The 25,218-nt window shown below is 43.5% G+C and overlaps 1 protein-coding gene across 13 annotated transcripts in view; it reads right to left on the bottom strand.

Annotated features, from left to right (window-relative positions):
- The window catches only part of KCNMA1 (potassium calcium-activated channel subfamily M alpha 1), a 773,098-nt gene that overhangs the window by 121,007 nt on the left and 626,873 nt on the right, over window positions 1-25,218 (bottom strand). The window contains exon 19 of one of the 13 annotated variants that reach the window (XM_040242340.1): window positions 20,772-20,945. The exons of the other annotated variants lie outside the window; for them this stretch is intronic. Coding sequence (XP_040098274.1) covers window positions 20,772-20,945 — 174 coding nt within the window. The remainder of the gene's footprint in view (window positions 1-20,771; window positions 20,946-25,218) is intronic. 13 annotated transcript variants of the gene reach the window in all.

The following is a 25,218-nucleotide window of genomic DNA, read 5'->3' as shown; positions in this document are numbered from 1 at the left end:
CCAGAAGTCTGTCAGTGAGAAGAGCATGAAGACATGGGTTTGTGGAGTAAGGTGACCTGTTCAAGTCCTAACTCTGATCTTCATTAGAGGTCTCATGCACAAGTTCCTCAACACCTCCAATGTCACAAGATCCACGCTGGACAGATGAGAACACGAAGATCTGGAGATGCTGTGGGCTTAAGTGAGATAACCAGTGACCATATGCTGAGGACAAATGCTGTCTTGGTGTGCTCTGCATAGCACCATCCAGCTGCTCCATCAGATTTTATATGTAGGACAATCTTTAAAGATTATCTGTAAAAATATGGATGTTAACTGTTTAAAAACCTTGCAAAAGACTGGACTCCCACCCTAGGAAGGTAACTGTCTCACAGGGCATGAGCTCACCAGCTCCTCAAATACCCCCAGGCTGCCTCCTGGACCCCCAGTCACATGGCAGGTACCCCATGTCAGCATCTCTGGCTCTGACTCCAGTGACACTCAAGCGTGCCATTCCTGAGACAAGGAGCATTGGGATGGAAGATCCCTCCACATACATCAACTACTACTGAGCTGCAGTGAGGGTAATGGTTAAGCACACAGGCCTTGAAACCACTCTGCTTGGTCTGAACTTGAGTATCTGGTAAATTACCTAAATTCGCTTGAATAATCTTTCCTCACGGGGTGGTGGTGAGGATAGATTGGAAAAAAATGAAGAAAAGGGAATAGCTTGAAAAGTGCTAAGAAGAGTTCCTGGTAGGCTCTTGATAAATGTTACCCATCATTATTATCTTGGCTTTGAGAAGTCAAAGTAATTAGAGCTCTTTACCATCACAAGGCCAATCTGCTTTCTTTTGATTTTGTTCTACTCAAATGCGTTCACAAACTCTCCTCTGCCCAAAGCGACTGAGCTGGTATCCAGCCACTAGAATGGGGTGATATTCACCACTCCATCCCTATTCTCTACGTCCTGTCGACAGTCACCTTTGTCCCATATTTCATATGGCCCCAGTGAACTGCTCAGGTCAAAATAATTAGGCTATGCCAAGTGTCATAAAAACAAGAAAAGCCAGAAAATGTTTAAATGGGCCTCAATTGAAGAAGGCTGGAACCATTCAGAGCAACAACAAATGAAAGTCAGATGGAAACATGGAGAAACCCCACTGTTCCCTCTAAATTACAGGAAATTCATGTTGCCCGATTGTGAGGGGCTTTTCCTTGGATTTCTCGTGGGAGGTCATGGGACTGGGGCAAGTGCCTGGGAGATAATAGGAGGGGCAGGGGGATGATGAGTCAAAGGGGTGGCGACTCCTCATCTGTTCCTTCCTTTCACCTCCCTACTCTAACCACCCTTCAAGAAACAGACTGTAACAAGGTGGAATCCTTCATTTCTTTAAAAGTCCCTTGGCACTTCTCATCTCACAACCCTTTGATATCTCTCTCTTTTTTTTTTGCATTATAATTTGTTTCCCATTTTCCATGCATTCTCCCCAACTAGACATGTAAGTTTCTTAATGCAATCTACAAATCTCTGAATCTCTTATAGTGCTGAGCCCCTAGTAAAGTTTCTAAGAAATAACTCCTAGTTACCAAGGAGGTGTCATTGCATAGGGAAAAAGCACAGCCAAGTGATGAGGAGCCCAGGTCTAGGTCCAAGCTTAGACCCACTGTGTATCCTTGGCAAGACCCTTCCCCTTCTGGAGGACTGGCATTAATTAAGCATAGGAGTTTTTCATCTCTGCTTTGTAATGGTTCTGGGCTTAACCTTCTCTTCTGTTACTTGCCAGATATCACAGGAGCCAGCCATGGACTGAAGGCCTTATAACCCTACAACCACAAATAATTATCCACAACGTCCTACCCAAAGACTCAACCCAAAGCACTAAAGACTAGGAAAAGCAGGATTTCTGGTCCAAGGGAAAAGGTTCTCAACTCCTTCTTTCGATAGAAGAAACTGGAGAACTCTACAGAACACCAAAGCAATTCAACACAAATCCTGAGGGATCAGAGGTTAGGCATTTCTTTTTCTTTTTTTCCAAAATCTTTTTCAAGATGTACAATAAAATAGATCCCCAAGTCTAGCTGGAGTAACAAGCCAACCGCATTAAAGTTATCTGTAATTGGGTAAAATTCACAAGTTGTATGAAATAACAAGGTTGCATGATACTATCAGGTGAGGGCTAAATGATACCCTCTGGAGAGAAAGGGTGAAAAGGTCTGGGAGGTCAGGGAAACAAGGCTGGAAACAAGAGTTGGATGGAGAGAGATGTCAGTCTCATTCACCTGCATATCCCCAGAACCAAACACAGGGCCTGGCACGCTGGGGGCACTCAAGCTGTGATGCTGAATAAACCAGGGGTGGGAAGGGCATGCTGGGTGGGGAGGTGAGCTGGAGCAAAGGCAAGGAAGTGAGGGGTCACTAAGCCTAGGGACTAAAGGAAAAGCAGTTTGGCTAGAGTAGGAAGGTTTATTTAAAGGCACATTTGGGGGACATAGGAACACAGGTAGTGTACAGGCTATGAAATCCAAATGGCGGGATTTGGATAATAGTTGGTGATAATCTGTATCCTCTGGAAGGTATTTTTCCTTCGATTTCAATACTCAGATCCAGAGAGGACAGTATGAGGTTTGCATCTTGGAAAAGTCTATCAGAAATCCCCGTAATTCAGTCTACTTTCTTTCTGGCCACTTAGAAGTTATAAAGGTTCAAGACAAGACGCACACGGATGTGCACGGAATTGATAAGGAAGAGGCCCCTGGCAACAGTCCAGGTCTGTTGGAGGCCTTGATTTTACTCTAGAGAGTGAAATATTTCACAGGAAAATAAAGTTATTTAATGCCTGGGAAAGGGGTCCTGTGAAACCCACAGGCTGCTTCCTCAAAGCCCAGCCAGGTAAATCTACCCTTGACCCTGGGTGGTTATTTCCTGTCTTCAACTACACATGTTGATCCCAGTCCATAGAAACAGAACTTGAAGCTACAAAACTGATTGCAATCAATACTTAGAAAAACATTTTCAACAAAGCCAGTGTTTTCAAGTGGATTCACTGAGAAGGAAATGTTGCCCCCAATCCTATACTTCATGGTTTCACCTAACCAATAACACTTCAGGATATTCTCTGCCAAAAGCATATAAGTGGATAAAATAAAAATGTATATGATGTCATCTGGATCCTTAACCCACACCCCTTTAGATCAGTATGCCTAGAAAAAGTTTTTTAAAAAGCTCAAAAGAGAAAAATTCCTATAGGATTCCCAAAATTAATGGTTTCAAAGTTCTAAATTACAAAAAGAGTAAAATATTTGCATTGAAATTTCTCCGTAGTCTGATAGATAGCATTTGACAATGAAGAAAATAAACCCAATATATGAGTCATCCTGGAATGTATTTTAATTCCCCCCTTACATAATCTCAATAAATCCATTATCTCCTAAATAAGCCATGTTTATAGCAAACACCCTGTAAAAAAGCAATACTGTAGATTAAAGAAAAAAAATAGTATAAATATGTAGTTATGTCTTTAAGCAAATTTAAAAGATTGAAAAATTATCTGTGGGTGAATTAAAAACAAAAAACAAGAGTACGTTTTGCCTGTACATTTGTTTTCCCCCCCTCACTGTTGACAAGCTGATCAGCCTTTGTGTGGATAATCTTATCAGAAAACAAAAACAAAAAACCCTCTGAGCCTGTTTGTTAGAAATTTAGTACTGGCCCAAGGAGGAAAGCAACCTTCTTTGGTTAACTTGGATTCCAAAGTAATTCTCGATGAAAGAGCATTACGTTAAAATCATTTTTATATAGCACGTTAATCCGGAACAAAAGCCCCCTTTATAAAAATGACCCTCATTATCCTGGTATGGAATGAAGCCTAGGGAATTAATTTGTATAAATAAACATTAGTTAAGAATGAGACTTGCTGCATAACAATGATCAGATGGCAGAGGTAATCCAGACTTAGGGGTGAGAATATGGTGTTGCTTTTAACAACAGCAACAGTTATTTAACTAGGACTTGTTCCAAATGAGACTTAAATCAAGCAAGTTGGATTTAAGGAAATCTTTGCAATTTAAAGGTGTCGCCTTATTTGAGGGCTATCTCCTCAACAAAAAAAAAAAAAACAAATGAACATAGTTTTAGAAATTCACTGCCGAGAAATAAAGGAGAGAGAATCTGTAAAAGAAAAAGCAGGGAGTGGACGGGTGAGGGTAGGACCTAGAGTGATCCAGGAAGGTTTCATTTATAGAAGAGCAGCGCCACCTGCTGGTAGACCGGCATTTCGAGGCCCTCTGCAGTGTGGGGGCCATCATCTATCTTGCAATCTATGCATAAATATACAGCAGTATTTTTCAGCTGCTGTTATACATAAGAATTTTATTACCAGTAGGCAGATTTCTAACACACTGGTTGCAGTTTAATAATCCTCTATTACCTGAAGTATGGGTTATATAAAAACCTAGAATGTTAATTGTTGACAAACCAATTCTAATACGTAAAGCACTGTAAGTCACCCAGTAAATATTCAAATAAATCAAAAGGGATAGCTCTTTTTCCTCTAACAACGTGTTATTAAACACCACAACTTGATCACTTATATAAAAATAATGTTCATACATTTCAATGTACTAAGAAACAAGGAAAAATGCCTCATAATCTTACTAATGGAGAGTTTTCCCTTCATTTACAATTTAGAGGAAAATGTTTTTGCAGAGAATATTTTTCTCATCTTTAAAAACTGGACTTAAACCAATGTGTCACTTAGGGAATTTTCTCATATAACAAAACCTGAGTTATAAACAACTAAGATTGCATCTATAAAAGGTTATATTTTTTTAAATGGCACTATAGGAGCCACAGAACATATAAGTCACTGATAGAGTGAGAAACAGTACCTGTCATTTTTTCCAGAAAAAGATCATACAAACGTGATAGCAAAGGAACACAATAAAAGGAAGAAACAGGAATGTGATAGGTGATTCTGATTATATCAGCAAAGGAAACTGTGAAATAAATTAACACCCAAGCACCCAGGAAAGGCATATTGCGGCTTTACTGAAAGTGATCGGTATGCAACAGAGAAGGCTGGTGATTTTGTAAGAACAGAAATAAAGTGTGTAGGCTGTGAAATCTGGTGGTGATAACTAATGACCGCACTACTTACAACTCTGATTTGATCTCTAACAGAAAAAAATAAAAAAGCACTCTACAGGATAGATGTATCCAATATGAACCGAATTTTTCACTTGAAACGAAGAAACCCCAAATGGGATCAAAGGGCCCCAGAAAATGAAAAATGACAGTTCCTATGTTGCTTTGATTTGATCTCAAGCCAAACGACCATGCTGATAACATTCCATAGCTTAAGAAGAAGCTTGGATTATAATGGGAAGTGGGTGAGTGCCACTGCCCATTCAGCTGATGGGAAGCCTGCTCTAATTTCAAAAACTTATTGAGATTTAATCTCTAACAACTACAGTGAAAAAGAAGCTGGTCCAGCAACCAAAGGGGCATCCCTTCACACACACACACATACTCAATTTTGATATTTCTGATGGGAACTGTGAAATCCCTCCACATTCCATTCTTCCACCTAAGTTGGGTAAGACATATGTGTAAAGAGAATCAAACGTCAGAGTGCCTCCTGTAAGCCAACGGCATCTCCAGTTACCTATCAAAAGGGACTTGAGGAGGAGGGTCTCGAGCAGGAGCAGAGAGCATCTTCTCTCCTGTTCCAGCTGGTTCCCACTCATGGGGAGAAACAGGGTTGCCAGCAGCAATTCCAGGCAGATGTGGAGGCTGTGTGGGACTCTGCAATCTAGGGCTGTCGAGACTTGAGTGGGTCATCCAGTGTATTAGCACAGCGAGAGAAGGTCCCTGCAGCTGACTGGGATCTGAGTGATTAAAGGTACAAGCCCTGTCTTCAAACCAGTTGGGACAAATTCAATTAATGAGGGATCAGAGTTCGATGAAAGCAGCTTGTTTGAGTTAGAAACGTACTGCAGGCCTGAAGGGCTTTGTGAGGTTACTCCAGGAGGAGTGAAACAATGGGTTTGCCACACATTCCCAAGTCGCACCTCGACCACCCAGACTCAAAGGCCTGATAACACATAGAAGGGAATGTATCAGCATCCCCAGATCTACCCCGGACTCCAAACACTGAGCCCACCAGAGAAGCAGTGGAAGAAAGAAGAAACAGTGGTCAATTCTGGATCCAGCTCTTCAAGAGTGCTCCAGCAGCCAAAGGGAACAGCTGCTCAGAAGCAAATGTTTTGGTCAAGATGGCACGAGGAAACGAGAAGCAAGACCTCTAAGCTCAAGCTCCTCTTGTCTCTTGAGAGTCGTGCCTAATAAACTGTGGAAACATAATCCCAACACAGTGTATATGTTATTTGGCAAATCTGTGTTGAATTCCTACTGTGTGCCTTGGCTGCTGTGAGTAATACACTGAGAATCCAAAGACCAATGAGAGTTGTGTGGGCTCATTGTTTATTTCTATAAAGCTCAACATGAAAACTGCTGTAAATGAGGCTTATAGCAAACTAGATGTCCATCAACAGATGAATGGATAAAGCAGTTGTGGTACATATAGACAATGGAATATTACTCAGCCATAGAAGGAACACGCTTGAGTTCATTATAGCGAGGTGGGGGAACAAACAACCTTTTACACAGAGTGAAGTACGTCAGAAAGAGAAAAGCAAATATCGTATACTAATGCATATATATATAGGGAATCAAAAAACGGTACCGATGAGCCTCTTTTCAATGAAGGAGTGGAGAATAGAGAGCAGACTTTGAACACAGCAGGGGAAGGAGAGGGTGGGATGAACTAAGAAGGTAGCACTGATATATATACACATTGATATATATGTGTAAAATAGCTAGCTAGTGGGAAGCTACCGCATAGCATAGGAAGCCCAGCCTGGCACTCTGATGACCTAGAGGGATGGGATGGGGTGGGTGAGAGGGAGACTCAAAGGGAGGATGTGTGTATATATACACATACATAGATATATATAGTTATGACTGATTCACATTGCTCTAGGGCAGAAACCAACACACTACTGTAAAGCAATTATCCTCCAATTTAAACTAAATAAATAAATGAGGCTTATAGGAACTGTTAACAGAATTAGAGAAGACGCATCCATTTGAGGGGGGTGGGGCAGTGAAGAAACGTCTTCACAGAGATGGCGATATTTGAACTATGTGTTTAAATCAGGAGTCAGCAAGTGTTTTTCTGTAAAGGTCAGGTAGTAACTATTTTACTTATGCTCTCTGTTGCAACTCCTCAACTTTGTGGTTTTGACTTGAAAGCCACCATTGATAATATGCAAATGAATGGCTGTGACTGCGTTACAGTAAAACTTTTATCTACTAAAACAAGGAGAAGGGCCACAACTGGCTGGCCTCTGCTCTGAAGGATCGATAAGTTTCTATCAGCTAGAAAAGCAGAGGAATCACAGGCATAGGAAAAAGTTATAGAAATGTGTATATAACGAAAACAAGACATTTTTTTAAAGGAAAGTTAGATGAAAGATACATGGAGAATGGAACTAGTAAAACAAGTTGAGGTCAAACTGCGAAGGGCTTTGAAGGCTGGAGGTTGTCCTACTGAAAACAAGAAGCCATCAAAAGTTTATTATTTTCTCCTTTAAATGGGATAAGAACATGATGGAATCTGTGCTTTAACATAATAAATGTAGTGGCAGTTTAGTAGCAAGAGAGACTAATTAAGTGGAGGGCAGTGGTAGTCTAACAGATGAGAAAAAAAATGAGGGCTTGAGGTTAGCAATGCCACTAAGAATAAGAAGAGAGGGCTTGAAATGTAATCTGGAGATCAAACTAGATGGCTTGGCCATCAGTAGGATGGAGGAGAGAGCAGGATCACAGAACCCTTAGGATTTCAAAATGTGTATCAATACTCACTCAAGCCATCTCTAGACTGTCTCCACATCAGGTCTGCTCAAAGAAAGAGGCAAAGGCGGGGTGTGGGTATTTAGTACTATTGACCCTGATCCTTGCACTAATCTTACTAACAGGAAAATCAACAAGCAGAAGAGCCCAACTGCTTGTAAAGAAATTTGGAAGAGGTGATGTTATGAAACCTCAACACCACTCAGGCCTCAAAGATCAGCTGAGAAGCTGAGATCAAGATCACCATCAAGAAAAGAAATTTTGATGGAATTTAACAGGAAAGAAACATTCTTTCTCCCAGCCCTCTGTTCCCCTCGTTTGCTCTCCAACCTTGTTCCAAAAACACACTGAATTCACTATCTCTACATGTACTTTAGAGACGGAAAAGTCATAAGGCAACTTCAGTAAGATAAAGAATGACAAGAAGCAGAGTCACAGTTGGTCCGTGAGGTCCTATTACTGTCTCCCTTTTTCAGAAGAGGAAGCTAAGGAATAGAGAGGTTCTAGAGCTGGTGCAAAGGCCCATGAGAGCAAGGGATGATGTCGACTCTGGGACTGCCTAGATAAAATAAGACAATGTTGGTGCCTTGAGAAGTATAAGGACTTACACATGTGTAAGGCGTTATTCTTATGGTAGCAATCAGCATCTGCCAAACATCCATTTGGTGAACAGATCAAAACATGACCGCATCAGAACTGTTCTCTAAGTCCCCAGAAAATGTACAAATCTTACCCCTTCTCTCTTTTTCCCTGTCTTAAGGTTCCCAAGAATTTCAAGCTTTAATTGCCAAGGAGATCACTTAGTTCACTACACAGTGAGTGGGAATAGCTTGGGAGTTCCCTACTATAATGCAGAGAAAAGACAGGAGATGTTAGCCTATCAGAGACCCATCTTTGTGTTCATGGGAGAATTCTGTGAAGGAGCGGCCCTTCCCGAAACTAGCACCTTGCATATTTCACATCTACATCCCCAGACCTCCAGGCCACATGACCTGAATCTCTACCTCCTCCCTGTCTGCGTTCATAGCAAGTTTCATTCTGTCATTTTCACAGTGCATCTTTTTTCTCTGCAGGTCATTGTACCTCCTTTTTCAGTAACACCTGTTTAGGGCTTGGGCTTTGAAGAATCCCTGTGAATGAGTTCTCTCAGTTGGATATGTTATAAGCCATATGTGGAAACTGACTCATCTGCCCTGAAGAAATGACCACATCAACCTTGACAAAATGCAGAGAGCAATTCAAAACCACTCAAAGGTAAGGGAACCCTTGGTACATCCTGAGAGAGCTCTGTGAGCAATGGAGAAAGCTCCCTGCCCACTTCTTATCTTGAGCAGAACACACAGAAAAATGATACAATAGAAAATATCCATGAGACATGAAGCCTTCGGACACCTCAAGGTGGGAGGAATTGTCATTCTGGTGCTGTAGGATAGGATTTGCCCACCACAGGTCAGTGTCAATGATCTTAACAGTCATGAAGTGAAAGTGTTAGTTGCTCAGTCACGTCCGTCTCTTTTCAACTCTATGGACTGTAGCCCAGCCTGCCAGGCTCCTCTGTCCATGGAATTCTCCAGGCAAGAATACTGGAGTGGGTAGCCATTCTCTTCTCCAGGATATCTTCTAAAGCCAGGGATAGAACTTGGGTCACCGGCATTGCAGGCAGATTCTTTACTATCTGAGCCACACGGAAGCCACGAGTGGCCTTAGATGTGTCTCCACATTTCGGCAGGTTGACCAGGTCACCTACAAATAGTCACAGCTCTCTACAAATGGACCCATTCCTCACATGACCCCACCTGATGCATTATTATTTTTGTGTCACCCTGACTCACATGAAAGTGATCAAGTTCATCAAAATCAGTAAAACTGAACACAAATACCACAAGTCTTTGATTTTCTGGGTCAAACACGCTACACACATGAGCATACTTTGTACGGTGGTATCCCTGTCTTTCCTCATTTGAAACATTGGTGGTTTTTGTCTACTGTGATTTTTTTTTTTTGGTATTTGTTTCTAGATCTTCTTTCCCAGTATTGAACTTTCACAAAGAATACGGATTGTAACTCCTAGCTGATGATTTTTCAAGACCCTTCAGTTATGTCCTAGCTTTTCTTTTTCTTGCTGTATTATCCCCTCTGAATCTTCTCGTATCCTGATTGTGGGGTATGAGAAGACTGTACACCACACACACATTACATCTGTATACCTATATCTGTATAGACGCACATACTATATTGTAAGTGGCTTAGAAAGTTTTAGGAAACTTCACAGATCTGGGGCCATCTGGCTTCTGGCAGACCATCTATATTCCTTTAGCTGATGGCTGAGAATCCTTCATTCATTCATTCTTTCATTCATCAAATATTTACTGAACTGGAACCCTTCAGGCCATCTCCTATTCAGGTATTCTTGCCAAAACACAAAGCTCAGCCAACAATGCGAGTGTAGTATATTTCTGGCCCTGGAGGGAAGGCAGGCAGTCCCCCAGGTCTTTTCTTGACTGAGTGGCAATCCAACTGGCTCCAGCCCAGAAAGCTGGCAAGGGCCCGAATGGAGATCACATTCAGGCAAGCAGGCGGCTCCACTCTCAGAAGACAGCCCTTGCTTGGTGGTCTACAGAGCGCCCCAGCAGGTACCATCTTATGTGGCTCCAGCTCCGAGGAGCAGGCTTTCTCACTTCACTTCAGAGTCTTTCAGTGTGGCTGATCGTCCCTGACACAGACCTGCCTCAAAAGCTTCCACTTTGTGCACAGGGTTTTTCTCTTTAGCTTTAGGAGTATTTGGTGGTACTCATCCTATCCTACAGAACGGGATAAAACCAGGACTTTCCGTTTTATGAGAAGAGGTTGGAAGAGTTTTCTTTTGCTATTTCCCTTGGTGGTGGGAGGGTAGCTCCTCCTATAGATGACCAGATGAAATGGTCAGAGAAGGAAGGCCACTTTGGAATCTCCAGACCCTTTTTCCCCAGCTCATCTGAGTTAGACATCAGAAGAATGCCTCCTCAGAACAAAAATCTAGGGGTTTGTCTAGAAGCTCTCTGCAAACGAGGCACTATTTATCAAAAAGTCTTTTTGATGCTATCTGAAATTTCAACTGTGTGGATCTGATAACACTGAACTTGTTTCTGTCCATTCAGATTCTCTTTGAAAAAATGTTCGGCTGGAGAAGCAAAATTTTGGTAAGCAAATGTGAGGATGGATGATTCCTTGATTATCTAGGTAATTCAACATGATGGAGCATCCAGTGGTTAAGACTCTGCACTCCCAGTGCGGGGGGTGCAGGCTCAAGATCCCTGGTCAGGGAACTAAGATCCCATCTCATGTAGCATGGCCAAAAAAGGAACAATGTTGGTTTAGGAGTAGACCTCTGAGAACATGGCATTCTCAGCATGCATGCTCTACCTCTGCTTGAGAGCTCAGGATTCGTGTGCTTTTCTGAGCGGTTTCAACTACCTTTTGGGGTTGAAGGTGTGCATAAATCCTCCAGTCCTGGATGCTCACATACACACACAGTGAACTCAGATCAAATTCACATGCACTGAGAGATGAGAAAGAAAAGAAAATTGCACCATGGTACTCAGAAATGCCACATGACTTCCTCGGATTTTGTGTGGCCATACTTCACAGGAAATGTGTTTTGTATTTCCACTGGAATCGGATAAGTGGTTGGAAATGACAGTGGATTTTCAGTGAATGGGACGTGAAGCACTTGATTATTTTCTTCCCTCCATAGATGGAAGGAGACGTTCTGTCTTCCTGAGAAAGATGGGAGGAGAAAGAGTTGCCTTGCCATACACAGGGATTTTAAAAAAGAATTCCCAGGAGCTCTAACGGAAGCCACTGCAGGCAGCTTGAGCCACGACCCTCAAGGCTGGTCACATGTCCCTCTGGTGGCCCTCCTTGGCTTTGCTTCTGCTGCTCAGCCTGGGTCAAGGCCATTCATGCCAGTGATTCAGAGATGCCTGGCTCTATCCCCCTCGACACACTCAAGACGTGGGTCTTGCTGGAAAATGGGAGGCTGGTCAGGGAGGAAAAAGAAATACTGATTTGAAAAAGAAAATGATGGAGTGGATCCCCAAGACCAAGAGCAGTGGAGGCGACCCAGTAGGTCTCTAGTCCCAGCCATATTGTTATTGTCGTCAGTCACTAAGTGGTGTCTCTTTGCGACCCCATGTACTGCAGTATGCCAGGCTTCCCTGTCCTTCACTATCTCCTGGAGTTTGCTCAAACTCATATCCATTGAGTCAGTGATCCTATCTAACCATCTCATCCTCTGCTGCCCTCTTCTTCTTTCCCAGCCATGACTTCAGGAAATTCCCTAGAAGATGACTTCATAGGGCCCCAGTTGGAATCACAATAACTGCTGGGTCAGCTGGGGAGAATTAAGCTCGAAAAATTTAACTAATGTGGCATTCAGCCACTTCAGCGCCATTAATTCAAGTTTCTTTTAAAAGGTTTTAATTTCTTGGAATTGTATCTGGATAATGTGCTTCAGCTGCGAGTCCTAGAGGCTGTTAGATCGAGTCTTCCTTCTTTGGGCTTCTGAGGGGAGCTCCTCCTCCTGGCATAGCCCCAACTCACTGGTCTTCTTCACTCTCACAGAGGGGTTACTCAGGACCTCCTCAGGTCCAGTCCTTCCTTCCGTGGCTGCCATCGAGGTCTTCCCAAGACAAAGCCTCTATGGCCCATTCCCCTGTCAAATACCTAGAATGCTTTTTATGCTAGTAAGAGGGCCCTACTCAACCTGTGATTTTTCCATTAGTCATGGACAGATGTGAGAGTTGGACCATAAAGAAGGCTAAGCACTGAAGAATTAATGCTTTTGAACTGTGGTACTGAAGAAGACTCTTCAGAGTTCCTTGGACAGCAAGGAGATCAAGCCAGTCAATGCTAGAGAAAATCAACACTGAATATTCATTGGAAGGACTGATGCTGAAGCTTCAATACTTTGGCCATCTGATGGGAGGAGCTGACTCACTGGAAAAGACCCTGATGCTGGGAAAGATTGAAGGCAGGAGGAGAAGAAGGTGACAGAGGATGAGATGGCTAGATGGCAGCATCGACTCAATGGACATCAGTCTGAGCAAACTCTGGGAGACAGTGATGAACAGGGAACCCCAGCGTGCTGTAGTCCATCGAGTCACAGAGAGTCAGACACGACTGAGCAACTGAACAACAACTCACCCTTCAAGGCTCTTCTGCTGGCACTCCCAGGCACAGGTCTCAAGCTCCAGCCAAACGGGGTGGCCAGCTGTTAGGAGGTGCCGGCCCACAGCCTCTGCTGCCACACCCTCTCTCATGCTACAAGGCATGACACTCTGCCTCCCATTCTCCGAAGCACATCTGAACTGGTCCATCCTGTGGAACCTTTCCTCAGCTGACCAACAGGAGGTGGCCTCCAGGCCCCTACACTGCCCTCCCTCTCTCACAACAATCTCCACACTACCCCCAGCTTGCAGGACTGGAATCCTCATGTTTCTTCCCCTTCCTTGGAGACAGACCGGCCTATCCATCTTCTTCAGCAAGTCAATCTGCTCCACAGGCTGCAGAACTAACCATCCGGCCTGACCTCAAATCTAGCCCCAGCACTGAGTCACTGTGTGACTCCTGGCAAGTCTCTCAACCTCTCTGTGCCTCAGTTGCCTCATCTGTCAATGCATAGATGTGTTCGTTTCCAGTTGCTTCAGCTGAAAATAAAGATTACTACCTCATGGTAAGGATTAAATAATATTTGTAAAGGGCACAGAACAGCACCTTCAATGCAGAAAATGCTACATGGCTGTTCAACTTCACAACAACACACACACATGTACACACATACCCCCTTGCAGTGTTAGCAGAGTCTCTTGCATATAGCAAGGGCCTCCCTGGCAGCTCAGTGGTAAAGAACCTGCCTGCCAATGCAGGTGACATAAGAAATGTGGGTTCGATCCCTGGGTCAAGAAGATTCCCTGGAGGCAGGCATGACAGCCCACTCCAGTATTCTTGTCTGGAGAATCCCATGGACAAAGGAGCCTGGCGGGCTACAGGCCACGGGTCACAAACAGACATCACTGAAATATACAGTGAGAGTAGATATTACACTAAGGCTAGCCTTAATGTGAATCCAAGTTAAGCAACTGGCCATTTCCCAGCACTGCTACAAAAACAAGCCTTGGTTCCTAGATGATGGAAGAAATATACACTAAGAGAAGAGGTGTCAACCTTGCTTCAAAAGGGGAAAGTGATTTTCCAGCAGATCTTAGTATTTGCTCACTCTTCTTCCCTCCTCACCAATGAGTATAACCTGTTTGTACTCTCTACATCCACTCTATTCTGAAAACAGTTGCCATTATGCCATTCTGTGCTTCATCACTTGTAGGCTTAAACACAAATCAAAGAGATCCCAAACGCTGAGAACTTTCCTATAAGCATGCTGGCAAAGGTCCTAAATCTGTTGGGCCAGATGACAAACGTCCATCTCAGATCAGGGAAGCATCCAGCTCCCATGATGGGCACCATATGAGAGGAGAAGTTCCCAAAGCCTGATTGAGACCAGAGCGCTCAGATCAACTGCTCATTTCCGTCTGGATGGGATTTGCAGGGAGGATGCAGTGTACCCCGGGCCGCCACCCTGCAAGCCTCTCTCCAGTGGCTTTACACCATCCTTGGTCTGATGCTAATTCAAGACAATGCCTCATCGCATCACAACAAATTAGCCACAGAAACGCGATAGCAATCAACTCAAGGGGCTGTCCTGAATGTGGGCTGGGGGATTCCCTGTCTCCACGAGCCGCACGCTCCCACAGATGTTTCTAAAAGCCTCTTCCCAGAGGCCCATTTAGAGAGAAATTAAATGCAACTTTGACTTAATTAACGTTTTAAATGATAATGAATACAATGTAGATTCATAGGAGGCATTTACATTGTGTTGTAAAATTGATAAAAATTTAATAACTCTTTGTTAATAAGTCATGTCTCCCCAGACCCATAAAAGCCTAAGGCACTGCAAACTCCAGCCTGGGTCTAATCCAGGCTCCTGGTGCAGGTGGAGGAGGGAGGCAGAGATGGAGTTGACATTTGCTCCAAGCCTGCTCTAATTCAAACCTCTGCTTGTTCATCAGGACTTTATTTCATACAGTAAAGGTCAGAATTTGGGCTCAAGGCACAGCCTTGACAAGAAAGCTCAAGTGAAAGGCGGGCTGGCCCTGGCATCTGTCGCCTGCGATAGGGGAGGAGGGGGGAGATGGCGAGCCAACTGGCCACATCTGCCCTCCACCATGGAGGTAAGAGGCAGAGTCCACTGCCTGGTGGTAGGAGCTGTCAGGGTAAGCATGGTGACAACTGGCCACTGTCCCGAAATAAAAATGCAAACATAATTTCCATGTCACCTTGCATAAGGACTTCTGTTTAGCTTCCTTGTGGCACCCACGCCAATGCCTTTTCCGGTTTGTCCTTGAAGAGCCCAGTCCCTTATTAAGGCATCATACGCCTGGGAAGCAAGGTGTCCCACACAAAGCTCCCTCTCCTCTCCTCAATCTGGCCATTCTACTTCCTGTCTCCAGCTCTGTTTCAAAGCATTTCTTTTAAAAGCTTGGTTGCTGTTTGCCTACTGTTCCCTTTCTCTTTCATCCACATGTGGTGCTTCTTCACAGCACATTTATCTTGAAGAATTTGATGGCACTATTTTTGAGAGAAAGAGGAGAGCACATCATGGTCCCCAAATGCAAGTCAGTTGCTTCTAGACCTGTGTCAGAATAGAAAAAGCAGCTATTGATTACAAATAAAAACATGATTTGTATGGAGATGTTCCTATTAGAGATGGACAATTAAAAGGGTTCATTTCAAAGGAAACTTTGCCCAAACATGATGGTTGTCTTACAAAGTGCCAACTGTCTTACAGTGAGCTGACCACTGTAGGAAAGAATATATTGTGTCACCCTGCTGTTACCAGGGTGGCTACCAGAAAATCAAGGGACAGACGTGGGCTTCTGCAGTCTTGACTTCTACCAACAAAAGTGCCCTAAGATTCCCATTGAGCTCCATTATGCATGGAATGATTACATGGTTTCCCAGGTTGAGTTGCTTTCCTGTTTTTCCCTTCCTGTGATGAAGTGCAAGTGGCCAAATCAGGGCACATGGGCCAAGCCTAAAGAGGTAGGGCAGAACCCAGAAGTTGCTGTAGTATTTGTAGCTGTAAACGGACACTGGGGAGGGAGAGAGGGATAAGGGAGGAGGAGAGATTCCACCAACAAGTGTGAATAAATGGGAGATACTGCAGACCCAGAATCAATGGGTTTTAAAAAATACGGGGCAAACCATGATTTAGATTGATTTGGGCTGAGTGTGCTTTGACTGTCCTTTTTCTTTCTACTGCTGATGGTGGTCGTGGGAAAAAAGAGCCTTTGGTTTCAAGGTCCAGAGTAAAATAAACAAAATTTAGGATCGGGGAGCTTGAGGAAGTCACCCAAAACTATACCTACAGAAACGGACTGAGATAATTATGTGCTGTTGATTTTTAAAGGCAGCTTATTAAATTAGATCTCCCTGGAACAGGCATTGGTGACAGTCAGCATCGAGTGTGTCCTATTTCAGACACTCTTCTAGAGCTATTTGCACCCCTGCCCTAGTATCTGATTTTATATACTTCAAAATGTCATTAGTGCAGTCGAGTGACTTTAGTTCTACTGACAACATTAATTCTCTGCCTGCACAAACCAAAGGCTACTTGGGATAAGCTGATTTTTGTTTATTATCTCACAAGACTCAAGATTACACTAAACTGATTTTGGTATTTCTCCCGTCAACCTAATTGTATTGGACTTCTCTTGACCAAACCATTAGAGTTGAATGCCTCCGTGTATTATATTTACACCCAAAAGAAAAGTTGTGCACCATTTAAAATTAGCTACAACAATGCACAAGTGGGTGTATGTAATTGTGCAGGCTTAAACTCTTAGTAAATTGAAAGGCTAGTGTGAGTGATCATACATGTGCTTTAGCTGAATCTATTTCTGAGTGCAAGTCTAAAGATCTATTTCTCTTCAAGCACATGATTAATTTGTTCATGCCAGGGTTACTGATGGTTGAAGCCAGTACCATGTCAGGCAGACCTCAGCAGGTCTGAATCAATAGGGTCTTATATTGTCACTGTATCATAATTTGGATTGTCCCCTTTCTATTAGACTTAACAATCAGATATCAGGCAAGGCTGAAATAACAAGAATAAATTCTAAACAGAGAAAAGACACTGCTTTACAAAATTATATGGAAGAGAAGTGGAACCGATTAGAACTTCAATCTGTTTTTATGTGTGTGTGTGGATACTGTCAGACATATATACGTATGTTTGAGAGTACTAGAACATAGCTACTTGTGAAAAATCTTGGGCCCATACCATCTGAGCATCTTTTAAGATAGCTGGTGCTTCTCTTTAGGATCAGGCAAAGTAGAAAAAGAATCAGAATGATCCAAAAATGGTGCACACCAATTCTAACCCACCATATTGCATGGTTCATTCCTGCCAAAAATAGAATAGTCTCGCGATGCGTCCTTACTGGTCACTCCTTGTCTAACTGTTCTGACATTGCTTGTTAGGTCTTTTGTAAAGAACTCTTCCTTCTCTGCAAATCTTTTTGTCAGCACAGTGTTCACGGACATCTCACGAGTTCAATAGGAGGAGACATCTGTGAGAAAAGTATGTGACTTAACAACACAGAGAATGTGTAAGGGGCCACACCTCCAAGGAGAGGTCCGCGGAGCAGGCAGGCCCTGCTGTTAGGAGGCAGATTTCTAAAACTGTGTGAACACTTTTAATATATCGCTGCTCCTCTGGGAACTGGCTACTTCTTTTCCCACTTCAGAAAACACATAATGGGACTTTGCGTTTCAATTTAATGTCCCTTGAAAACAGAAATCTTTCCCCTTATAAGAAAAAAAAAAAAAGTAAAGAGGTAGAGGAAAGGCAAAAGAGAGCGAATCAGCGAGTCTCCAAAATACACCGGCTCAACTAGGAAACTGCGACCAAAGCAAGCTCCATAATAGTATAATGACCTTTAATGACTGTCTTGGGAAACAATACAGCCCCGGCATAAAAGACAAAGGGCAAAACCCATCATGGTTCTGCTGACACTAATTCAAGATGATTTTCAGAACAACTAAAGAATGTAAGAGAAGTAATCTGATCTGCCCATCTGACCTCACTTTGATGCAAGGGCCCTTCTGCTGCCATTTCTAATTGTCAAACCCTCTACGTCTCACATCTGTTCATATTTAATGAAAAGCCCACTCTCACCACTGCTTTTTGAGGCAACCAGCCCTGTCCAATGGGCACCACCCAACCCCACCACCAGCTAGGGGAGGCCGGGGATTGCGATTGGAGCTCTGCCAGTGGAATTCTGCATAGACATAGACATCCTTTAATTGGAGAAGAAGGGCTTACGTAGGCCCATGGAGGGGCTCAAATTGGAATGGATTTTTCTAACTTATTATTAATGGTCAAAGGTGAGTGGACTCACACAGGGATGGATGAAATCTGCTTTTGTTTGACGGAGTGACGACGGCGGGGAGGCTGATGAAACAGAGGAGGCAAACTGCCCCCCTGAGCTGTCAGTACCAGTTACGCCTTCGACATACAGCCCAGAGCACCACATTCGCAATAGTGGCGCTGATGCTGGATGCGTAGAAAGACAACAATCTCGTGCCCGGGATGTTTCTGAGTACTTGGGACAATCCCACCCTTAATTCTTCTCCTGGTCGCCATCAATATTTGGATTAAATTGCAGAGCTGAGAAATCCCCCCAATTATGGTTTTGCCTGCATAAGATGGAAATTGCACATATGAGGCATCATGGGCCTCAAGCAGGGGACATAGATTGCTGTGATTGGTAGAGGCGGCCAGTGCCAAGACATGACCACAGGCCTGAGTTTAGAGCCTGAGGGGCTCCTTCCTTTTCTCCACTAGATCTCTGGCCAAGGTTTTAGAGCTCGGTGGTTACTTCAAAATAGAAGTTGTGCCTTAGGCGGGTAACCAAGGGGGCTGGTGCTTACATTTGCTGCCATCAATCAAAGAGACGTGGTCAAACTGGAGCTCATTAGAGCTCACCCCTCCACTACCCCTCCTGCCCAGCTCCTGTCTTTGAACCTGGTGTCCTGCCACACATCACAGACAAACAGGTTCCTCGCATGGTTGTGTCCCAGTTCACTGCGGTGGTGTCATATGAACTGGAGTGAGAGTTCTATGATGAGAAGAATGGAGTAAGGCCACATACTGTGGCATCTGAAGATTTCAAAGGAAATTTCCTTTTGAGGATGTTAGGCCCCTGTGATCGGGACAGTCCAAAATCCCTCTCATACTACATCTATTCAGTGTCACTGTAAAAACAATTAATCCTATCCCTTGGCACTGTTGTGAAGGAGCAGTGAGTCACAGACCAGAGACAATGGTGATTTTCTGGTCCTAGATCAGACTTTTTCAAAGGCCACTAAGACTGCTCCCAGCACAAATAACATCTCAGACCTCAACTGTGAGTTCAAATATCAGCAGCGGGCTTGCCACACGCCGAGGCATACAGTGGAATGAGGGCTCCCTCGGCCCAGGACACCCCATGGGCCACAGCCATACAAGCACATCATGCTGGACTCACCTTCAACACTAGCGTGTAAGCCAGCTAACTTCGCATGGAGATAAATTCTCAAGAGCGAACTGCTCTTCCCCCACCGCCCCCCCTGCCCCCCCACCGGTGCCAGTATGAAGTAACTGCTGCTGGTGAAAATTTAGTTGAACCAGCTCTGGGCCCTTAGAAGAAAAAATAATGGATAATATGGTTACCAACAAATATGGCAGGTGCTTCCAAGAGGAAGTGATGAACACAGATGGAAGGATCGGCTTCTACTTTTCATGCTACCAAATAAGGTGACAGCCACCCTTGAAGGTATCCAAGTCCTCACGCAAACCACAACCTCCCCTGCCCTTATAATAGGACCCTCAGTGAATAAGCTGGAACTTTCAGTAATATCACCTATGAACTGTTTCAGTAAAACACTAGCAAAGTCTATGCTGAAGGCAAGGAATGGGGGTGTGGTGAGGCTCAGACATGCCAACTACCACTACAAGACCACGAGAGACTCTGTAACACTTCTGAGCTTGCGGGGGGCAAAGACTGACCCCAGGGACTGCACAATGGACACAAGGAAACCAGGCAGATTCTTGGCTTATGATTCTTGCTGTGATTCAGAATCACCATTGTGACAAGACAGCTTAGTTAAACTGGGGAAAAGCGCAGTTAATAATGGACTGATCCTTTGAATGAATCATCAGTGGGAGAAAAAACTCTAGAGTCTACCAGCCTGTAAGGGTTGACAGATTCAGAATATTCTTTTTCAGAGCATTAGGAGGCAATCCGGTACTAGAGGAATGAGATACAAGTTAGGGAGACACTGTAAAGGAAAAAAATAAAAAACCCATCTGCATGGAAACCCTGTTGTATTTTGGAAAGTATCTAAGCTCACTAAAAGCACTTTTATGCCAGAGTTGGCTTGTTCTCTCTACATCGTTTTCCTACGTTCTTTCAACCCAATCCAGTGTCTAACGCCTTTCCCCAAAGAGTAAGGCATGCATTTCCATGCATCTCTGTATCAATTCAGCATCTGATGTGCTGTCACACTAATTTCTTTAAAGGAGAGAGGAATAATGTCACTGGATTATAATATCACAGCCTGCACGCTCTTACAAGAAACGCAAGTTCACAGAACAGGGAGGGAAGCCTCCCCAGCACAGAGGGCGACACGTCACCACACACAGCAGGAGGGAACACAGCGCCACGGGGCACAACACGAGACAGGGATGACACCACGGACAGCACAGACGTGGGACTCTGTGTGTTGGGGTTGAACTTACAGGCACGGAAAGTGGTGGAGCAATCACTAACAGAGAGAGAAGAAAGTGGGAAGGCTCTCTCAAGGGTGTCCACGTTACCACGCACACGGCCTGACATGCACGAGCAGTCACGCTCAGAACGTCCGCAATCAAAACAACATGCCCGTCTCATTCTCTTGTAGATGGACATCTTGGCTATAACCACAGGGGTCGGATGGGAGGAGAGGAAGAGCGGTAGTTAATGGCAAAGTCACACACAGCGAGGCAGCTGGAAGGGAGCTGAAGGGATTGAACACAGGTCTTAGTTCACATTAACAGTCTTGACCCAGAAAAAGTAAAATGCAGAGAGACTGTTGGTAACAGTTTGGTTGTACATAGAAAAGAGCAGAGAAAGTATCAGTGGCCTGTAGAGTCCTCCAAGGCTGCTGCGTATTATTTTTCTCCCCTATGTAAAGCAAGTGACCACAGGAAGGGCATGGCTGATGACCATAGTGTTGTTGGATAAGAAGCAGCACATGTTAGAGACAGCAAAAACGCTACCAACATTTTTTTCCCCTGGCAAGATGAATACAGGAGGACAAAATATACACACAGCCAATCAATTAATTCCTTATTGGGTACAATAAATGTTTTTTTTTTTTTGCAAGATGCAAGAATATCTAATATGTAGGCTTTCTAATTTCCATCCATTTCTGGGCATTAGGCAGAGGCCGGGACAAGCTTTCATCAAATTAGATGTGAAACGATTACATGTTAATATCGAATCTGAGGATGCCTCTGTTGAACTTCCCCAGAGTGAATTTACATGATGCCTATAGGAATTTAAATTTACTCTTGACAGAACAAATATCCAAATCTGTCCATGTAAGAAATGCAGCTACTCGAGGCGAACGCTGCATATTTGACATTAAAAGCATTTCACAAATAAGAAATCACCAAAAGCATATGAGACGTTGGTCTGTTGGAATGCACTAAGCTACTCATGGGTGTATTTTCTGCTTACAGCTCAGAGAATGAAAATTGCATCTGCTTTTCTCTCCCCACCCACCAAAAATTCAGAAAGCTATAGGGTTATTGGTTAACAATAATTTTTTCCTAAACAGAAAATATTGGCTAGCATAGATGAGAAATTACAAAACATGAGGTGAGAGAATAGATCCCACGTAAAATATCTTACTGAGATCTGCATGAGACAGAACTTGTCTTAAGCTACTATCCTAGGTTCGGCACTGCCTGGGAATCCAACTTGCGTGCTAATCCACAAAACTTGTTGGACCCCACTGTTATAGTTCTCAAGGCGCTTCACCTCTACCCTTCAAGCCAATTTAGATTTCAGTACAACGAGAAGCTTCTGTACCTCATTTTGATGCTACAGCAGGCAAACATCATGACTTGTCCTTAGCACATGCCTGCCTGCTCCTCTCACAAGATGGGAGAAGAATTCATGTTTATTCCAAGCATCACAGCCAAATAGTCAGCTCGACTGGAGAGGTGTTATTCCCTGTGCCCATACCTTTCATTTTGAAAGTCATTTTTACCCCATTTTTTTTTCCTTAGTGGAGAAATGGTTGCACACTTACTTTAAAATATGGCTAGTGGTTTTGCCCTCTTTGAATGTTACCGTCACCAGGAAGAGAGGTTTAAATCTCTCCAATGGGTCAAGTCCTGTTCTAAGACCTTTATGACTTGCCATCCAGTCTATTTGTCAAGCAGGGGGAACGTTATGATTGTGAGGAACAGGCACTGAGGGAGATGAATGAGAGATCTCTTCAGCAGCAACTCCATTCCCGTGATCTTGGCTCACACTTCTAGCGACAGGTTCTGTTAGCATCCTAGCTAGCCAGTTGTTCAGGTCATCACCATGCAGCCCCAGCCCTGTTCGATGCGTCATTCCTGAGCTTAGCTTTTACAAAGAAAAAAAGAAAAAATTCCACTATAGCATTTGAATCAGAAGAATTTAGAAGGCACGGTATGATTGCCCAGACACCCCAAACAGCAGTTGTTGAAGTTGAGAAAGGGAAAACAGTCTTCGGTGGAAGACATGAAAATCAAGTTATTTTAAATGTATCCAGATCCGGTGCCCCGCTCACAGACCACTTGCTTGTTTTTTCCTTCTCAGTTCTTTTACTGGAAATATTGACTTGTTATTTACACAGAGGAGGGAAACGAAGATGATTTTTTGTTTCGCTGTAGATAAATTGTTTTGAAAAAAAATTTTAATCAAATGCTGTAGCAGAAGAGAAGCCCATCAAACTCTGAAATGCTATGCTTCTCATTAGCAACAGTGCCTGGTTTTCGTTTTCATACTGCCATTTTGGGTTCATACACAGTAATAGACTCTGACACATTTATAGGGAAAAAAAGTTCTTATATGTACACTGTCTTTAAGGACAAGGGGAGGGCGGAGGGGATGGAATAACTTTTGAAATGGTTTTGTCAGGGGTAAACCCATCATAATGGGTGATTGAAACCTCCTACTTGATAAGAGTTCAGGAGGAAACACAAACTTCAAATCAGTGCCTCTTGGGGACTGTTTGCAATTGTTACTGTTGGCTCTTCTGGAGACCATGCATTGTTCTAAAATTTCATAGTGTTAGCATGCAGGAACAGGCTGAAACTGGTAATCAAAGCAGCAAAAAGGAAAAAAAAAAAAACAAACCACTTTTGCTATAAGAAGATTAAATGTTAATTGTCAGCACTCACATTCCAAAGCAGCATATGCATAAGAAAGAAAACATGCTATTTCTTGTCATTCCTTCCCAGTCATCAGTTTTACAGTCACACCAAATCCAAAAGAGAAATCTCAGGAGACAAACAAGCACCACCACACACACACAAAATCAGCGAGAATGATCAATGAGAGGCTGAAAGACAAGACAAAAACAGTTAAAAATGATTGAGCGCCACACGCTGATAGACCTTTGTGAATTACAGCGTCTAGACCACCAATTAGGAGGTTGGCATTTTGCTTTACTTCTGAAATAGTCCATTTTCACTCATCCCCCATCGGGTGTCTTCACCTATATACTTCTGGGTCCACTTTCTTAAAAGGTAAGGCCCATTCTGACCTCCTTCTGGTGATTGTGATTCATCGAGCTTGAAGGATGTTATGTCCCAGCCAGGAAGAACCTTCCACTGGACCATGTTATGAGTCACAAACAGGCTCTTTAACTAAAAATGGATGAGGATGCATCTCTCCGGTAGTAGCCGTTCCAGGAGAAGTAGATACTCTGTGTGTAAAATTATACTTTCAAGTCGTAAAATAAAACTCTATCAAAATTAAGTCATGGATCTCCAACTTTAGAAAACACCTTCCTCATCCTCCTCGACTCTCTCTCTCTGCTTCCCAATCCTTTATTTTTGTTTTAGTGAATTGAGGCTGTTCAGAATTAACTGGTGTGTTTTATTTCCATGTCTCCATGACTGTTTCCTCTTTTAGAGCTGATGTAGGTTCGAAGGTTAATTTCAGATATCAGAGTGCCACTTAAAACTCCCAAGGTTAGGTTTCAAAGGGCAATTGTGAAAGTTTCAGTATTTATTTAAAACAGAAGTTAAGTTTCCTATCGACTCCCTGGCCACATAGAGTGCCCTCTCTCCTTTGGTGTTTGCTGATTTTCTTTTTTTATCTAGTCACCTAATGGTCTCTTCCCCAGTCTCCATCCTCAGAAAAGGGAGTTTTCCACAGGGTCTCAATGGTAACGCTAAGTAGACCTGTGAGGACATCTAGTGGATCTGTGTGGAAGAGCAGCTAGTTAACAGACCACCCGAACAAGCTGGGTGAAGATGCGGCGCGCCTCTAAGAACCGAATCCTGCAGTGTCATTTCAACTCAACGGCTTCTGCCAAGCCACAGAAGATTTTCAAGGAAGAGCCAGGATGGAAGTGAGAGAGGTTCCAGGACAGGGTCCTAGAGTGGTCAAAAGTGGCAGCTTGCATAGGCTGTGCAGTCATGGCCCATAGAGCAGGCCCGCTTCGGCACTGGCTGGTTGGGTCTCCTTAGAGCCCTGCTACAGCTTCTTGAGACAGGGAACAGACAAGAGTGTTGCGGAGAGGTGTCCATGATGCGGCTGCATGTCATTCCATTTCAGCGCTCTGGGAACTTTATGCTCAATTAATTGTCCCCATCGGCTGGCTTAACTCTGGGAAAGTAGAGAAATATAAGCCCCTGGAGACTGTTTTCTCTTTGGCCCACATCATAAGGTTCTTCTTCTTGGACTACTGCCACAGATTCAAAGAGGTTATGTGGTTGCCAAGAATTAGACCCTAGGTCTCACCTTTCTCCTCTAAGAACTTTGTCCTAGCAGTTTTACAGTTTGAGAAAAAGCTTTTATGTCCTTTCCTTCACCACGATGAAGGGCACATTCATCCAAGACTTCCATTATGACTTCCTAGTGCTATTTTTAGAGACAAAAGCATTTTCCTCATGGACATCATCAAAGCTGTTTACTCAAGTGTTGAAAACTGGAAGA

Source organism: Oryx dammah, unplaced genomic scaffold (genome assembly GCF_014754425.2).
Source record: "Oryx dammah isolate SB20612 unplaced genomic scaffold, SCBI_Odam_1.1 HiC_scaffold_6, whole genome shotgun sequence".
NCBI classification, from domain to species: domain Eukaryota; kingdom Metazoa; phylum Chordata; class Mammalia; order Artiodactyla; family Bovidae; genus Oryx; species Oryx dammah.
This window is presented reverse-complemented; position numbering and strand designations above follow the sequence as displayed.